This window comes from Tribolium madens, unplaced genomic scaffold (genome assembly GCF_015345945.1).
Source record: "Tribolium madens isolate multiple individuals breed KSU strain unplaced genomic scaffold, Tmad_KSU_1.1 Scaffold_96;HRSCAF=242;Tcas5.2_LG5, whole genome shotgun sequence".
Classification (NCBI taxonomy): domain Eukaryota; kingdom Metazoa; phylum Arthropoda; class Insecta; order Coleoptera; family Tenebrionidae; genus Tribolium; species Tribolium madens.
Window position 1 is genome coordinate 3,787,974 of NW_025401068.1, and position 18,431 is coordinate 3,806,404.

General features: G+C 31.4%; 1 protein-coding gene and 1 long non-coding RNA gene across 2 annotated transcripts in view; both read left to right on the plus strand.

Moving 5' to 3' along the window:
• LOC123013782 (midasin) overlaps positions 1-18,431 on the plus strand; it is a 78,165-nt gene that overhangs the window by 45,109 nt on the left and 14,625 nt on the right. Inside the window, exons 15-17 of the mRNA XM_044412559.1 lie at positions 16,024-16,165; positions 17,197-17,423; positions 17,475-17,686. Coding sequence (XP_044268494.1) covers positions 16,024-16,165; positions 17,197-17,423; positions 17,475-17,686 — 581 coding nt within the window. The remainder of the gene's footprint in view (positions 1-16,023; positions 16,166-17,196; positions 17,424-17,474; positions 17,687-18,431) is intronic.
• Positions 6,957-7,997, plus strand: LOC123013785. Its single transcript, XR_006413285.1, has 3 exons — positions 6,957-7,028; positions 7,081-7,821; positions 7,873-7,997. It is a non-coding gene; the product is annotated as an uncharacterized LOC123013785 (long non-coding RNA).

Sequence of the window (18,431 nt, forward strand, 5' to 3'; positions counted from 1 at the left end):
TTTATTTGAACTATAGGAATTAAACAGTGCACTGTTTTTTTAAATATTTGTAAGTAAAAATAAAATTAGCTCAGTTAAAAATTATATACAAAAAGTATATAAGAAAATTTCTAACAAATATTGCATGGATAGAAATCAATTTATTATGGTTAATATAAAGAGTTTTTATCACTCCCGTTTTAGAACACTTTTATTTTAAAAGTTTTATTATCTAATAATTTATTTATCTTCCTAGACTGGGCACGTTAACAATAACAACAGTTCTCTTTCATTAGTTTAGAGGAGTTAATAATTTTAACACTATTAACTTTGCGAACCTTTTAATTATTAAGATTATTAGTACTCGTAGTTCATTAGCGTTTGATAACTTACTTTTAGAGTAAAATAGTGTTTTAAATCTGAAAAAATATTTAACTTGAAGTTTGTCAAAAGACCTTTATTTTCTATATAATTTGCATTTTTTATAATATCATTATGATGTCATTGATTAATCTCCGATTAACATACGATTTTTACTTTTATTTTAAGTTATAAACTTATAGAAAATTAATTTATGAAATAAGCTAAAAAATAAAACATCACAAAATTATTGTATTTATTGAAATTGAAAAATCGTTTATTAATGAATAATACTCGTAGAACAATGTGTATGAATAGAAGTTATTAATTTTAACAATTTCTCATACATTACAACGGAAAATATATGTATAACGCCACTGCGTTACACATATTGTATAGCATATTAAAAATTGTTACTCGTTAAGCATTTAATTACTCGCACCTATAAATTGGTGAAACGTTCAACATGTGCTAAAAGCTGCGTTTAAAAACACGGATCCGGATGTCACCCTCAAAAGCATCTGGGACCCACCCATGTTTTTAACTTTTTAACGAAACAACAACGCAAAATAAAAATTTGCTTTTGATTTTAGTTTTTCACGATTAATGTTTTATATTAATTATTGAATTAGAAATGTTCACTTGAAGGAACTCAATCCTCTGACCATAAAAGCGGCGAGTTAATGGCTTTCATTAATAACTTCTGTTGCTTTTTGTTTGCAGGTGAGTTTCATGATGTAATTACACTCATTTACAGCGTGAGTTTATTTCACTGCCTTTTCTATCATATTACCCTATTTATTTTTACGATCCTTTTTCGTGTTTACTTATAGACCGTAATTTGTGACTTAAATCTGACCAGAAATTTTAGTGGCGATAAAAATGCCTTAAACGTCCGCTAGTTACTGCAAAAGTGTCTCATAAAGAGCTTTGATTTTTGTTGTTGATGGCCGTAAGCTTCCTCCAATTGCATCGAAAGTAAACTCCGGAAATGCTAATACGATCGATCTTATTGGAAAACAAGGAGCTGTTTAATTTTCAACCGCTTTATAGCTTGTCGGAGACGTGCAATAATTGACTTGCTCCGGTATGAAACTTAATAGGATTAAGCGAATTTCTAAGGAGCTTTCTTAAAATTCCGGACGGTCCGGAAAGAATCACATCACAACTTTCATAAAACTCGAGAAAAAACAAATTTATCAAATCCGATCCCGCGCTGTATTGAGCCAAATAAAATCGGCACTTTTGTACCTCGCAGACCCATTCATTCCTTTGGAGGGATTAATTCGATTGTTGGATCGTTATGTACAGAGTCAGACGCCAACAGCAATGTGTCGAAGACTACAGACGCTTTTACAACGCCTGATGTCGAATCAAGATTGTATCTTTAAATATTAGGGTGTTCGAAGTCTGGAAAAACTGGGGATGCAATTTGAGCAAATGCTGGAACTGTTTTATTTCGAGTTTATCGACCGAGTTGGAAATTTACTAAAAGATCGGTGTTATAACTGCAGCAATTATACTTGCAACAATGGCAAGCTTTGTACTAAGATAAAGATAATTGTGATTATCGCAAACTATAATACATTTTTTGCTAACCTAGATTTTGTTAATGAATCAGTTACTATGTAAAACTGAGTAATTTTTATAATGCAAAGCATTTGGTGATTCAAAAATTAGATTTTTTAGTGTTTATTTCATCTTATTATAATAAACTTGTTATATTAAAAAAAATTTTTTTTTCGTTTTCTCGTTTTTATTGAGAAGTTAAGGGCGAGAATCTTAAAAATTAATGTAGTTTTATTAATTTTTTCTTAAAGAAAAAAAACTTAAGCAACGCTATATTTTTTGAAGAGTTTTTTTGAGAATTTTGCTTTATCTGCTTCTTTTTAGTATTTGCAAATATTGAATTAAAGTTTCAGAGGAATGTTTTTCCATAATTCAGATATGATTGCATATGTTATTTCATCATACTCGAATTCAATATAACTGCTACGCTGGAGAACAAGATCCGGGTTATACGAAAATATTTTGCTTGCACTGAAAACGAAACAGCACAAGCAGAAACGTGGAGGAAGAAAAACATAATTTATTTGCATACAAAATGGGATTAAAATTATTTGCTATAATCACTAAATTGGAAAAATTAAAAATGTATGAAAATCAATAAAATACTTATTTAAATTGATCTATTGTTCAAGCTACTGGAAACATTTATGTGACATAATAAAAATATTCTTACCACACTGTTAATATTGTATTCGTGAGGTTTTTACTGCAATATTGTTTTTTTTTTTTTCAATTATCACAATTTGCATTTTTTTATTTTTTCAAGTATCAAAGATAATTCATGGGTTTTTAAGTAGATTTTAAAGGCCTCGTCGCAATTTTTTCTGTAATCGATACACCTCCAGCCATTAAATTGTTATCGGAAAATTACACTTGGCCGTTTTCGGCCTCAATAATTTTCCGTTTCGATTCAGGATAAACAGAAATTCGAGAAAATATGGAATTTCGTTCACATAATTTGGAATAAGGCCTTGAGGCATACAAGGATGGAATGTCACGAAATAATTTTATCTTTGTTTAGACAAAAGTTCATCCAACATTTATGTATGGTTTTCGACAATAGGCCACTACAAAAGCTCGGTTACCTCTGCAATAAAGGATTTCACCGTTGTGTTTTGTGTTGGTATTACGATGATGTAATTTACGGCCGGTTATGGATTATTCTATAACTAGTACTTCGTTTTTCATTGCTTTACTCACTCTTTCATTATTATTTATTAACATTCGATGAAGCTCTTGAAAAATACCCCAGACGTTTATTATAAATGGTTCGACGTCTATCTTCCTGTCACCAAAACTCGCCGGTTATTAATATAAATATAATACTTTTTAACAATATCTTTGAGACTTGCAACTTTTTACCTTAAAGCTGCTTGAGAGCAATAAGGTGATTTCTAAACTTACATGTTGACAGAAACTGCAATTACCTTTAGTAGTCTTATCAGGGTAAATATTTGAAACTACATATAGCTGAAATTTTATTTCTTAAGTAAAATTTCCGCCTTTGGAATAGTGTTTGTTTTAATGTTGAGGGTTTACACGTCATAAATAACATTTTTACATATGAGTTAGCGAGAGCATAAATTTCTCTTAGTTTGCGTACGCCAAGTTTTGTGGTGGAATACGATTTCTGATGCAACCTCAAAACTAACTAACTGTATATAATTATAAAACTTACCAGAAGAGGATTTTTGACTACGTTTAAAATATTTTATTTATACAACGCTCATTCTATTTTTGTTGATTTATATTACGCGGTTAAAATTTAATTTTTGGTGACTTGATTAGATTTAATATTTAATCAATAATATTCAATCAATTTAATCTGTCATTAGCCAAGTTTTTGATAAATATATATTTCGTGTCAATGAAATGGTATTTGGTTAATGGCCATTATCATACTTGCGATGTTGGTTTGTAATTAGGCATTTTCAATAGGCATAAACAGAGCATTATCACCCACTAGGAACGAGCTGTGTATTACTAGCTTACATGTAGCATTAAAATTTAGTAGAGTATAGAACGATAATCGCTTCAGATGTTTACACTGTGAAACATTACATCGATTCCGTTTCTTCTCTTGTTTAGGTAAAATAAATCAGAATTTTTGAAATCTAAATGTGTTGTTTTGAGCAAGTTTCTTGTGAAATGTGAGCATTTTCGTGTGTAATAAGTATGGGAAGACTTTAGCTTGTCGTAATGTGGCCGAAAAAGGCTATGAGAATATCAGGTCGGAAGCTTTATTACATTACAAAGGCTTTTCATGAGACAAATCTTTTCAGGTTTATGAGTTGTTTGATAAAAGTCCGGTCGCATGAGGTAAGTTGAGGAATTTAGAGAAGCCTTCACTTAAGTTTGCGACACGAAATAATTAATGACTTTAAGTTACTCTATTTCGTAATTGGTAATTAACTGATGTATAACAACACTCGAGGGGATAAAGTACACGGGTCAGCTATGCGAATAGGTGTTTTGTTGGATTTTGTACACAGAAAAATTAACACATGAGCATTAAATGCTATTATGCACTGCTTAACTGTAAACAGACGGCTAAAAGAGCATTAGAATAAAAAGTTTGAAAGGTAAATTACACAACTTAGTTAGTCTTGTATTTCGATAAAGTGGAGGTACAAGATGTTAAACTTGGAAATTATGTAGACGACGTTCTTGTTCATCTTTTATTAAAAGTAAAATGCATAGGAAATAGAGTATAAAACTTGTTTCAATCTTCCTAAAACATGTTGGAAGCATCATTTAAGAAATTTAAAAGGCATTTTTGTCTATTTTGTGTCATTTGCAAAAACTGAATGAAAATAATTTACCTTACAGCTTTGTAAAAATCTGTCGTACATTGGTAATGCCGTGATTTATCAAATAAATGAAACATGAACATGTGGTGCTTCTGTAGAATATTAAATTATTAAAATGTTTGTTATTTTAATCAATGGAGATTTAGGTCTACAATTTATAGTTATTTCGAATCCAACGTTTTCAAATTATTATATTATATTTTGTATCGATTCTATAAGTGTTTGAGAAATGTAGAAAAATATACGTATTTATTAAAAAAATGTCATATTTATATTTATCTGATTTTATTAATCAAATGTACACGTATTTCTGATATAATTTATTATTATTAAATTTATTATCAGTTTATGTTTCTACACAAAAAATTAGTGGTTTGTTTTATTTGTATAATTTTTTTTCTTTTTATATTGTTTCAAATCCTGTTTATTTTACTAAATTTAAATTATAATTCATTAGAGAAGTACCTACATGTTATTTTATTAGTTTTTTTATTAACACAATTTTTTGGGATGTTACAACTTTTACACAAATTTATTGTGTGTAATAACGGCTGTTTTTTTTTAATTTGGCGTCTTAGTTGGCGGTGACTATGAGTTTGTTGTGAACGAACCACAATTTTTAATACAGCTTGTTCCAAATTTGATTGCGAACTGATGTTGTCAAAAATGACAACTTCATTTTGACACTAAAAATACAGGGTGAATATAAAGTATGGAACCAAGCGATTTTTTTTAATCATGTGCCTCCAGAAAATAATAATTAATATAAATCAAAGTATGTAATATAAAACATGTAATCGTATTTTAAGAACGAAATTTGAGTTATACTATTTTTTTTTTGTCAAAATTGCAATTTATGTTAAAAAAATTTTGTTAATTAAATATAATGTTGTATAATCCTTAGATCATATTTTAGAGAAAAATGGTTTTATACTGGGTTGCCATTTAAAAAAATTAAACATTTTCGTAGATCTCAAAAACAAAAGAAAATTTCGACAAAATTTATTCGTGATAAAACATCACATTTTTATTTCTAGTACTTTACCATTCATCAATTTTTCATCAGTTTTTCCAAAAAATAAATAGTTTAAGCAAAAACGTTTGGTTCCATACTTTTTATTCACCTGGTATGAATGTTTACTATTAAAAAAAATTGTCCATAGGCGTGGTAATAAAATGTATTTTAAAATCACTGTTATTTAAAAAAAATAAGTCGATGGTTCCTTCACAATAAAACTTTAATGTAATACACAAATAAATACTAAATATACGAGGGTGGATCCCTATGCTCCACCCCTGACACCCTTGCAGTCAAACTACAGAGGTATTATATTGTTTATTTTTTGACATAGTCTTCCTCTACAATAATGCACTTGGTCGATCGTTTCTCCAACATCTCAACAGTCTCCAGGAAAAATTTTTGTCCGACCTCTACAAACCACCTCTCTACAGCTTGTATCAGTTCATATTTCCACTCTTTACTCTGGAGTTTTGGTTCGGGATCATAGTGGTGCACCTATGACTCGTCTAGGGTCACATACGAACTAAGACAGTTTTCTTTGTTTGCTTGGTACTTTTCCAAAAGACGCTCACAGGTCAACTCCCGATTTCGTTTTTGATCACATTCGGGGCACTCATCTTGCACTAATTTTTTTCATATCTAATTCTTTATTCAGTATGTGGTGCACCACATGATATGATAAGCCAGTATCTTCCCCAATGTTTCTGATGCGTACTCGTCGGTTTTGCAGTACGATATCGTGTACCTTTTTAATGTTTTTGTCTGTTGTTACCGTTCTGGGAGGACCACCGGTATGCTGGTTTTTACAGGATGTTCTTCCGCATTTAAAATCTCGACACGAATGTTTGACTATGTCATAAGAAACTGCAGACTCCCCAATAGTTGCGACAATGTCTTCATGAATTTGAGTTGAGTCATACCCTTTTTCTGGAGGTATTTTATTACGGCTCTTTGTTCTACAGGTTCCATTTTTATAAACAATCACGACACACAGTTAAAGAATTGGTCACAGCACAGCAACGGTTTGAGATACAAAGTAGATATTTTGCAGATATGATGTACAAATGTCAGTTAACTAACTGTTAAAAATATAAATCAAACAACCACTTAGAAGTAAGTCAGGGGTCGAGCATAGGGATCCACCCTCGTATAATATTACAGTGTTTGTATTTTTTTTTTCAATTTACATTTTATATGTCAGTTGTCTTTTTTGGATTACACTGTGCACATTCAATCATAAAATGGAGCGCTTAAGAAGATTGAGTCAGATTTTGTTCCCATCATATCAAGTGATTTTTGTAGTGATTATCTCAATGTCGTTTTAAATGGAAATTTTCCTAGTCAGAGCGTCGATATCTCCACGAGAGTGACGTTCGAAGCGTATTCTAATAAGTGAATAAGGGTTCGTAAAATGTGACATGTAAAAGAGCGACCTTTCATGCATATTATAAATTTTACTCTTAATAACATTTTTTTGTTCTCTAAGTATCCAAAATTCATCGTAATCTCGAAGGCACTTCCTCCAAATTTTTTGAAAGAAGGAAAAAAACGTTGACAATTGTGCGCAAAATTGAAAAATTATGATGGATCGAGCCACCTAATGGATATTTGACACCGACAATGCCATGCGTGAATGTGGGGGAGGGAAGCCGTTATTAAAACTTACCCCTTGAAAAGTCTCAGAGACGTGGATCAGACAACATTAAAAACTTTTCTCGAAATAGGTTATGGCAGCTAATTCTGCTGCGTGATGATTAATGTTAGCAGCTGTTCGAATTGGCACCGCCACCGTGGAAAACCCATTTCGCTATCCAGGAATAGGAAAAAAGCCCGATTTTTTTCAAAATGCAATTAAATTTCAACCACCAACAATAATTGCAGCCGGTTTTAGTTGCTTTATTTTGTTTGTTTGTCGGGAAAGTGGAATGTTTTCAAGCGTACTCCACAAATAAATCATTTTAAAGCCGGGGAAAAAGTTGGCGATTCACTGAGGGTGAGAAAATAAACATTGACATTGAGTAAGTGAGGGATTCGTTGGCCTTATTAAATAAAGGAGATCGAAACTGGCATACCATAGGAGGGGTATTGAGAACGCCACCATTTATAATCTTTAATTGTAACATATTTCTTCAGTCACGATGGAAGTAATGGCACAAAAAGCTAAAAGCGACTACGGTGAAATTACATGAATAAACGGACGAATTAGGATACAAAATAAGGAAAAACGACGCGCAAATTGACGCTTTTATACTAGCTGAGGACTGCAATTTATTTACTTTATTCACGGTGTAATAAATATTTTGATTAAAAATTCACATTTATAATCATTTCAAATCAGTGGCAGTTTTTAATTATAAATTATTTTTGCTTATCCCGGGGTTTGCATTTGTTTCATAAATTTAAACAAATAATTTATGTTTAATATTAAATTTTGTTGCCGTCAGTTTTTATACATAGTGGATCATTTTTTCATCTCAGAATTAATTAGCATCATAGTTTGTCTATTTTTTTATAAATTTAAGATATTTCTAGTCAAAGCAGGTTTTAAACCATATTTTAGGATACATTTGGAAAGGATAAAGGATATTTTTATTTTAATAAAAACTGCAATTTATTATTTACTTAATTGATGGTATAACAGACAATATTAATGATAGAGTATTTTCCAAAACATAAAAATGAGAACGTCAGCAAGAAACGTTACCAACTGCCGCTTTATGAAAGAAAATTCTACTTGGTGGATAAAACTCTGAAAACGTTGTTTTTTGAAGTTGATTTCTTGTTTATATTTAGTCATTCTAACATTATCACGCCTTTGTTCTTAATGCAATTGAAGTGCTTTTATCTTTTCTCTTTTTTAACGAGGCAGATTTATTTTTCTGAACTTTTTTTTCATCAATTTAATAAAATATTCCGTCACAAATTAGCCTTTCACTTTTTAATCTCATAAAACGATTCAGCAAGCGGTAGCCCTGATTGATTTTTTTATTAAAAATGAAGGGTCGAAGCGGTGTAATTAAAGACGATACTTACCCTATCTGGGGAAAAATTGACATCTGTTTTAATATTTATGAGATTTCGTGCTTACCAAATACGTGAGGCTACGACATTTATTTCTGTTATGTTGGTAGCTTGCATTAGTTTTGGTGGACCACAGCCAAAGCTTATCTTGAGTAATACCAACATTAAACCGAAATCACGTCGAAGAGCTTCATATTCATTTTATTTGGGTTCAGTCAAGGCAATTAATCATTTTCTTTTTTGAAAAATCCAAGCGAAGTAAAATTAAGACTGTGTATTTATCAAAGTAACGAATTTGAGTGGGATTGAAATTGAAAGGCAATGCTTGAATCTCTGACATGACGGAATGTTCACGATTTGAATAAATTTTTAAAGTTATGACCTTTTGGGGTGGTTTTCGTATTCATTGTCCACATCTGGTGTATTACATACATGCTTTGCATTGTTTCCAACAAAGGACATTGTTTAGGGAATTTGACTGATTTAGTTTAGTTGAGTGACTTAATTCACCCTGTATGAAACGCGAAATATGTCAGAATTTCTTTTAATTATCTTTAACTTCGTTGCTGAATAATTTACTACGCACCGGAGTGATTAATTAATCCTATAAGTTTAGAGTTTAATTAAGCTCTAATTATATTTTCGAAACGTTTCACTATACGTGTAATATGTGGTTTCGCTGAATTTTGAAGATAACTAAGCTCCGTGTCAGCGTGAAACGTCGACGCTGCGAGAATTTAACGTCAGCGGTCAAGTTTACATAAGGATCAATTATGGGCGAAATAAAAAGGATCTTGTGGGATTCCTTGGGTTAGTCCTGTATCGTCCTGACGTGATTGATGGTCATGGAGGATCTCTGGTGAGCTGTGATCGATGGTACAATAGCAGTAATGAACAATAATGGCTTGGACTGTTGTGGTTCTAAATCGGTGTTTTTTTAAGAGCTTCGTCATATTTTTTTGAAGAATGGGAGTATTTGGGAGATTTATGTGGCGGTCACGCATTTAATTATTTCGAAGGATGTGAGGTGGACGCAGGTTAAGCTGATGGATTATGTCGATTTGAGCCAACGAAGATGCAACGATTTGTTTTTTGGGAATTTAAATGTGTATTTGAAAACCTACAACGTTGTCTGGTTTTGTTACACTATTTAGAATTGTTTTCCAACAAAATAGTAGTTTGAAAATGCAGATGACACACGAAACACTAGAGAATTTTCTAGTTATTATTATTTAAGTTTTCAATTCTTGTAACTGCATTCTTTGCAGACGATATTTTCAGCTTATAGTTTAAATATTTTATGAAAATGATTTTTAATAAATATTTAGAACTTAAAAAGCATTAGGTACCTGTATTAATTGAAAAATAACAGTTTTAAAAATTAATTCACTTTGAATTAATTTTGGAATATCTCTAGGGTATCTAATTTCGAAGCAGCTTAATTTACTCGCTCGTTTTATACCTACTATATTTATATTTTTCGGAAGCTGTCAGTAATAAATCCAGCATTTTTTATAGCAGTAGCCTTTAATACGCTGTAAATAAAATTTAATTGCCCTTTATATATATTTTTTTCAAATTCATTATTTCTTGGTGAAATTAAAACTGCGAGGAAATTTTGTAAGAAATATTTAAACAAAAAACGAAACTACATCATACATTGTGATTTGTCGTTATAACATTTATCTTTCTCTACTCGTAGGATAAAACTTAATGATGCGACGGATCTCTCGTAAATGTTACGATCACTTACGAAATTAAAAAAAGAATCACTTGTAATAATCATAATTTGGCTAGTTTTGTTGCGTGTATAGTGGATTTAATGTCTTGGAAAAAACAAGTTTAATAATATACAGGCACTAATTGAAGGTTAAATATTTCAGTAATTCTTCGCAGTTTGTTATTGCTTTGGGAATAAAAGTTTATAACTCTGAAAGCAAGACGAACGGTGCATTTACGATTAGATAGACAGACAGTATTTTGAGCGCAAGTACTAATTATTTCCTTGAAATTTGTTTTTTGTTCTGCATAACAACTTAATTTTATGAAAAGAAATATTATGTTACTTGAAGGATAACAACTTGAATTAAATTTAAATATTAAACGCAATGGAGATGTAATGTAGATGAGAGAATTTTAAAAATAATTGACTTTATAGCGTCCAACTTTCGAAATAATTCAATTTTATTTCGTTTCAAAGAAACATTAAACTAATGAATGATTTAGATAAAAACAATTACGCTGCAGTGTTATCTGCAGACTAAAATAACTCGCAAATGTGATATAGTGCAGAAAGAAAACAGATGACTCCCAACTCCAGTTTTATCTCGATGTAAAATATTGTTTTAGACTATAGACAATTCCAATTAATTTTCATTTGTCGAATCAGTGGTTTTAAGTTGTAGCTTCAACGTGTCTCGTACCTTTTATCCTTTGATGTTTTAATTAATTCAGACAAGACCAGTGTTGAAAATAGCTTTTAGTTATTAATGGACTGTAAAAATCAAACATTCAAGTTAACATCAACAAGAACACGCTAAAGTGCACTCAGAACTGGAATTTAATAACGAGGGACTTTGGTGCATTTGCTCAAGCCAGTGGTAACTAGTGAATTAGTAGACAATAAAGCTAATTCGACAAAAGTTAAGTTGATTCACTGGCTTAAGGAGATAATTCCAGCTCTATTGCTATGACTGGTCAATCAGTTTTAACTTTAATTAGGTAGACAGTCGGCGCATCCACCATTTTTCTACGTAAATATTTACTTTTTTCTGAGAGATAAATTCAGACGAGATTTTGTAGTTAGATTTTCTGTAATAATGTTTATCTAAATTGTACTGATTGTAATCGTAAATATTCAACAATGTTTCAGCATTTTTATACGAAGGGATACTTGTTTATTTTTACATTTTCTAGAAATTTAAATTTAGATATTTTTAATTTTTATTGCTTTTTTTTTTAGGTGAGCGGAGCACAGGGAGACACTAGAAATATGCGTGTTTACGAAAAAATTATTATGTACAAAATTAAACCATACAAAATTTCCTTCAGGACAATGTTTTAGTTTTTTTAAATTCTCAAATAAATGGTTTTTGAGATATTTGCTAGCAAATATTGCACTCCACTTACTAATTAAGACTAAAAACTATCAATGAATCAACCTAAGAATCGTTGTAAATGTTATAAGCAATGTGATTGGGCCCCTTGTGGTCGGCCATTAAAATAATTTAAAAAACCAATCACTTTAGATTTTTGGATTAATTCGAAAATTTAATGCAATGATGTGATTGGTCCGTTTGAAGTCGGCCATCATTATCATGTGAGTAACCATGGTGAAGCCAATCACTTTTGAGTTTTGGATTCATTCAAAAATTTTACGAAATTGGTAAATTTAGATTTGCATTAATTTATGAAAATAAATCCAGTTTTTTTAAGAAAATGTTATTGTGTGCGCTTCTTCTCGCCACTGTGAGTATTTTCACAGCAAATTTGTACCCTACATTTTGTAATTCTTGATTGGGAATTAAAACCTTAAAAGAAATGGGAATATTAGTGTTTTACCCATTCTGTCTGCTTACAAACACAACATGAATTAGTGAAGAGGATACAGAAGTGAAAATTTTATTTCAATCTGAACATTTTCATGTACATACATGTTCCAAGATGTGAAACATAACCTCACTTTTTTATTTAAATTTTTTAAGGAAATTTGTAAATGGTTATAACTTTAATTAAAGGTACAAAAATATAAATAAATTTAATGCTGACATCTTTCTTTCTGTGTATTTTTGCTGTAAATTTAGAATTTAGGCATTATGGGGCAAAGTGGGACAAAAAAAAGTTTATTTCAAGAGTACGATATTTGATAGCGAATATCTTGAAAACTATTTGAGATACAAGAATACCGGAAATAATTTTTTGTAGGAAATTTTATAGGCTTTAATTTTGTGTAAACCATTTTTTCGGGATATAAGCGAAAAAGCAACAGCTAACGGTTCTCTCTGGTTGTCTCCTTGAGCCCCGCTCACCTCGAAGGACTCTGATCCAAATACAGTGCTGAAGTCAAAAACTTGTTTGGTATCAATTAGTGTAAAAATGTAGAGATTTACAATCACAGGAGTTCTTTAATGGCTTTTCAAATTATAATTATTTTGTAATTATAATTATTATTATTTTGTAGCGGAGGTTGCAAAGAGAAGTAAACTGTTGTTGTTGATGGTTAATGAAGCTTTTAGAAAGAATACAAACAAAGAGACATTTTTAAAACTCAATTCTTGAAACTGGAAATGTAGCGTGATTTCGCTACTATCTTGGAATAATAAAATTTTGTATCTGATTATTTTGCTTCTATTTTTGCAAAGTTATAACAACTTAAATCTATGCATTTTTATGACTACACAACTATCAACATTCCCGATGAGTTTTGAAATATTCTTCCACATAAAGCCATCACATCGAAACGGTGTCCCGTTTACGACTTCAGTTTATCCCGTTTACGATACATCTGTTTTGCCATACCGCCATAAAATATTTAATTTAATATTTTCATTTTAATTGCTTATATCCACAAAAACGAAATTGTTGGTTAAATTGTTTGACGATGTGAAATATTACACAGAATTGATGTTTCTTTGTTTTTTCGCTCGAATGAGCCACATGTTTACTTTTAAAATTACATTACCTCACAATGTTGCCTCTAAACATGTATTTTATTCCGAGCATGTCTTCCGTTAACTTGTAAAATTAAGTTTGAAGCGCTAGATGGTCCCTACGCTTCATGTGCACTGATTTGGTTCTAGTCATTACGTTAGTGTATTCTACACGAGATATCGAAAATAAGGATTCATTTTTTTTTGTACATGGTGAAGTTTTAACAACACAGATGAGCAATTAGTATTTAAAGTTTTGCTACTTTTGAACGGGTTACGTAGGTGAGAAAAGTTTTCTTACAGTTTTCTGCAGCTAATGGAATTAACAATTTATAACTAGTTGAAAATGTAGGACAAGGTGTTGAAATGACAATTCGAGTGTCTTCAATTTTCCCTGTTGGATAACAAAGTTTGAGGTTGAAGAAAATTGTCTTAAAAAAAAGAGATCTCTTTTTTTCAAATTCAAAGGATTCATTAATTTATTTCTAAAAAGTTTTGAGCAATTGTAAATTTATGCACTGTATTTAAAGTAATGGCTTAAAACAGAACAAAGTATAATATTTTTCTGCTTCGGCGTGCTTTTCTTGTTCTATTTGCGTGTGTTTTTACACGTTTTATGTGTCTTTTTGCCATGCAGTTCTGCTTTGCAATTTCATCTGTCGCTGTAGCCAAATAACAGTCATAATGCTCGGACTTCCGTCCAACATTTCGCTCTGTAATAAAATGGTGTTATTCCTCACCCCACACCACCATAATCCAAACTATGACTCGCCACAGTTCACAACCATCCACACTAATAACGAGAACTACCTTTGTGGACCTATAATAACAATTAACCCTCTGACGTCGACTAATGTTTTGTAATATAGCCATTGCCCATATCCTCTTAATTAATATCAAAGTTGAGTCCATCTACACGGACATTATCTCTGTATATACACAATTGAATACCTCGAAACCACTTGTTCTAGGATAATTGATTGTAAGGTAGTACATTAGGACTAATAGCTTGTTATGCAGTCGATTGTAATTGATTTGTGGGAGTCGAAGGTCAGGAAATGATTCTTTGGTATTCTGTCAGGAAACAAAAGGAATTATGGAGAGAATAAAACACTTTAATATATACTCGGGTCGGGTGGTCACGGAAATCGTAATAGATAAAATATATGGTCGGGAAACAGCAATAAGTGCGTCAAGTCTATTTTCGCATTGTTGCTTTCGGTGGAGAATTTTATGACCTGACGAAAGCTCACGTCGAACGTTCAAAAATACCCAACAAAAGTAAAATTTACGTGAGATGGGTTTAACGGATTTTGCAATTTGCAAATATTCTTCAGAGTGCCACTTTATGCGAAAAAATAAAATCTTGCGCTTATTTAAGAAGACAAACAAGTCGATTTGGGTTTTTATTTTAAATAAAAATCAAGACGAAAGTAAAGCTCTCTGCATCAATATTTAAGGAGACTGAAAGTTACTAAAAAATATTGCTCATAAAATTTGAAAATGTCTTCGATAAGGTTCACGCTATCAGGATTTTAAGAGAGTAAAGCCGTAACAATGTTTATCGTAAAGCTCAAAAAAATTAAACACCTCTAGACTACATTACACGAAAAGGACGCAATTGGCAATGATAACAAAAGTTGCCTCATAAATTATTTCTGACAAATATTAATTGTTACCATTTGTAACAATAAAATAGGTCGCATACTACCCGTAAATTTTTCATTGTTGAGTTTTTATTGCATGTACAGCTAGAACCAAGAAAATATTCACTCTTTTGTGTGCCTGATAACTCATTGTTTACACTTGAAAAAATTCTGACCAAGAAAAAACTATTTTTATTTGCAAATTTTAAAATCCTCTTCCACTTTGTATAATTGCCCCATATATGACTTTTATTTCCTTTTTCATGATAATGTGTATAAATAGTCTTTTGTGACGCTCCATAAAACGCACAAAATGAGAACAAGAGCGAACATTAAATGTTTTTATTCTTCGCTGATTTGCATGGGGATTCTGGGTTATTCTGCAAATCTTTGTAAGGGCTGTTTCTAAGTATAATCGGAAATTGACCAATACTGAGGTGTGAAATCTTCTAAAAGGCATTTCAACTCAACCTTTTCTCCATTTATAACGCATTTCCCTAATGGATTCGGAAAAATCGAGTGATGTTAATTTTAGTTTAATCTTGCAAACTGTAATCTAGTTGATTGAATTTTGATAATAACGTTTATTAAAGTGTCACTGCGAGATTAATAACTTACGGACCTTCCGGCGGCTTAATTTAACAAAATTGGTCCAAGAAAGTTAGTAGTTTGCATATCATCATAATTAATTCAAAACCAAAGTCATGCCGCACCGCCGCGAGAATATCCATAAATTCGGCAATAAATTTCTACTACTATGAGCCCAAATAACTCTTTAAATATTCAAGTGTCAGAAATTTACGTAGTCGTGAATTCGAAATAAACTTTTCCTTTCTCCATACTTAAATAATGGATGTTTGAAAATTCTTTCCTCTCTTTCATTCCCGACCAATAACTTTCGTAATACCGCTTAATCCGCATTTTCTGTGCATACTTTCCCTTGTTAAGTTGGGACTTTTCTGTTTCAGACTGATTACTCCCGGCATTTAGAGGAGATCGTGAGGGAAACGGAACAACTTTTGTTAAAAATCGTGAGGACGATGCTCGTAAAAGGTCGACCCTGTGTCGAATTGCTCCGTCTTTGGGAGGGTTACTCCAACGTCGATGGTGGTAAGGACTTTGCTTTTACAACAATATAATGCCAGAAATTTCCTTTTTCACGAACCTTAAAATTCTAACCGCAAAACTGCGAGATTGCGATACTATAAATCAGCCCGCCACACTGACAGAGAATTTTAATATCAACGTTTTTCATTAAAGTTGGGACTGCCAATTGGGGGGCTGTTTTGATGGGCCTGTCTTGAGTGTCTCAGGAGAAAGTGTAATTGATTGCGGCTTAGTGGTTCGGGCTTTGCTATTAAGCTATCATTTTTATTATTTTTTGTAAACTTTGAGAAAATGATTCGAACAAAAACCTCGGAGATTTATTCTTGTATCTCGGGATTATCTGAGAAGCGTAAAGTTAAAATCATTAAAATTAAAACATGTGGGTTGTGAGTTGTGAAACCTTGATAAGTTAATTATTAATTAAGTTTATAATTTACAAAAGGTAGAGCTGCCTGAAAAGCATTATTTTCAAAGTAAATATATTTATTTTCAGACTCGTGGTTAAGTATCAAACAACCATTTGACTTCACATTTAATTAATTTCAATTTTGACTTTCACTTTTAAACTTTTGTTAAAGAATCGAACAAAACTGTGAATTTCCTATTTTATCAAAAGTTGTAAAACGTTTTTTCGGCCAGAGTTTCGTTCCCGAATTGTTCGCGAATTATTTGGTATTAGAGCAATGTGTTGTGGTAAATTGTAATTGATTACGCTTTGATAGTTCTAATTTCGCACCTGAGTTTAATCGTAGACATCCATCATCACGCTCTGCTCCCGAGTTCGAGTTCCAGTACCATAATGTCATGTATAAATTATACAACTGAACGTATTAGGGCTTACGCCGGCAATATACGCACATTGTGACCTAATAATCTACAGGAGATAATTAATATTCATGACGATGATTATTATTCGTTTTCAACAAATTTTAATACCCGTCTGTTTTCGTAAAACCCAAATTAAATTTTCAATCAAATGATTCCCTAATCCTTGATCCTTTTTAAATACCGGTAATTTGTTCCCACGCTTTCAGACGTGAAGATTAAGCACACGATGGAGGAAGAAACGAAATTATTTCTGCGAAAACTTGACGAATTGGAGAAGATTTGGACGGTTTTGTGTGGAACAGACGAGTGTCATGACGAGCAATCCCTCGATAAGTTACGCAGTAAAGCTCTAAAAATGAGGATGTGTGTGAAAAATCAGGGCAGTTTGAATGCCGGTGGTAAATTCGAATGGGTAGACTCGGTTTTGATAAAAGTAAAGGAGAATCTATGGCGCGAAACGTATGTTTAACTAAATTGATTTTAGTGTTTACAAGAAGGTTCGTGGTTGCTCGTGGATAACGTTAACTTGTGTAGTGCCGCCGTTTTGGATCGACTTAATGCGCTTTTAGAACCGAACGGTGTTTTAACAGTGGGCGAGAGAGGGGTGGATGAGAAGGGACGAATGGTTGAAATTATCCCTCATCCCAATTTTAGGCTGTTTTTAACTATGGATCCCAAAAATGGCGAGATATCGAGGTGAGCTAATACAACAATTCGCCTGTAAAATTTCTTTAATTTTGTTATTAACGTATGTAAATTATTGAAGATTTATTGTATTTATTTTATAAAGTTTAACCGAATGAGAGTACATCGGATTTGAAATTAATTAAAACAATACAAAAGTGTAAGGAATTCAATTTCGGTAATTGCGACAAAATTAGTTACAAACATGACATGAGAAAATAAAAAAATTGAGCACAATAATATGCAACATAAAATTAATAAAATATGGAAACCGATGGATTTATAAAAAAATATCTAAGATAAGTTGTAGAGAATTCAATTTACAAAATAGCTTAAACAGTGTTTCCTATATTTAACTTTTTAAACCTTAAATCAATTTTACTATTCACCGAAAGATAGTTTGTTCATTAATTAATTAAATAATTATTAACGCTTTAAAGACGCAAAATAGTCATTTTTGTAACAAGTACCTAAAGTATAGTTTTTGCGGATGAATCGTTGCTGTATTTGGACGAGGCGAAGCCGAGTATGAAATAGCAGTTAAGCCCGCAAAAAAATTATAGGTAGAAACAACATTTTTTGCTAAAGCTTCCAAAAACATATTTAAATTTCTTATTATGTGTCGAAAATAGTGGTTAAAAATTTAAAAAAAATACCCAGAATAACTATTTTACGAACTATTTAACTATTATTTAAAAAAAACCATTTTAGCTATTTTTAATAAAAAATTATGTAAAAACAAAAAAACAATAATTAT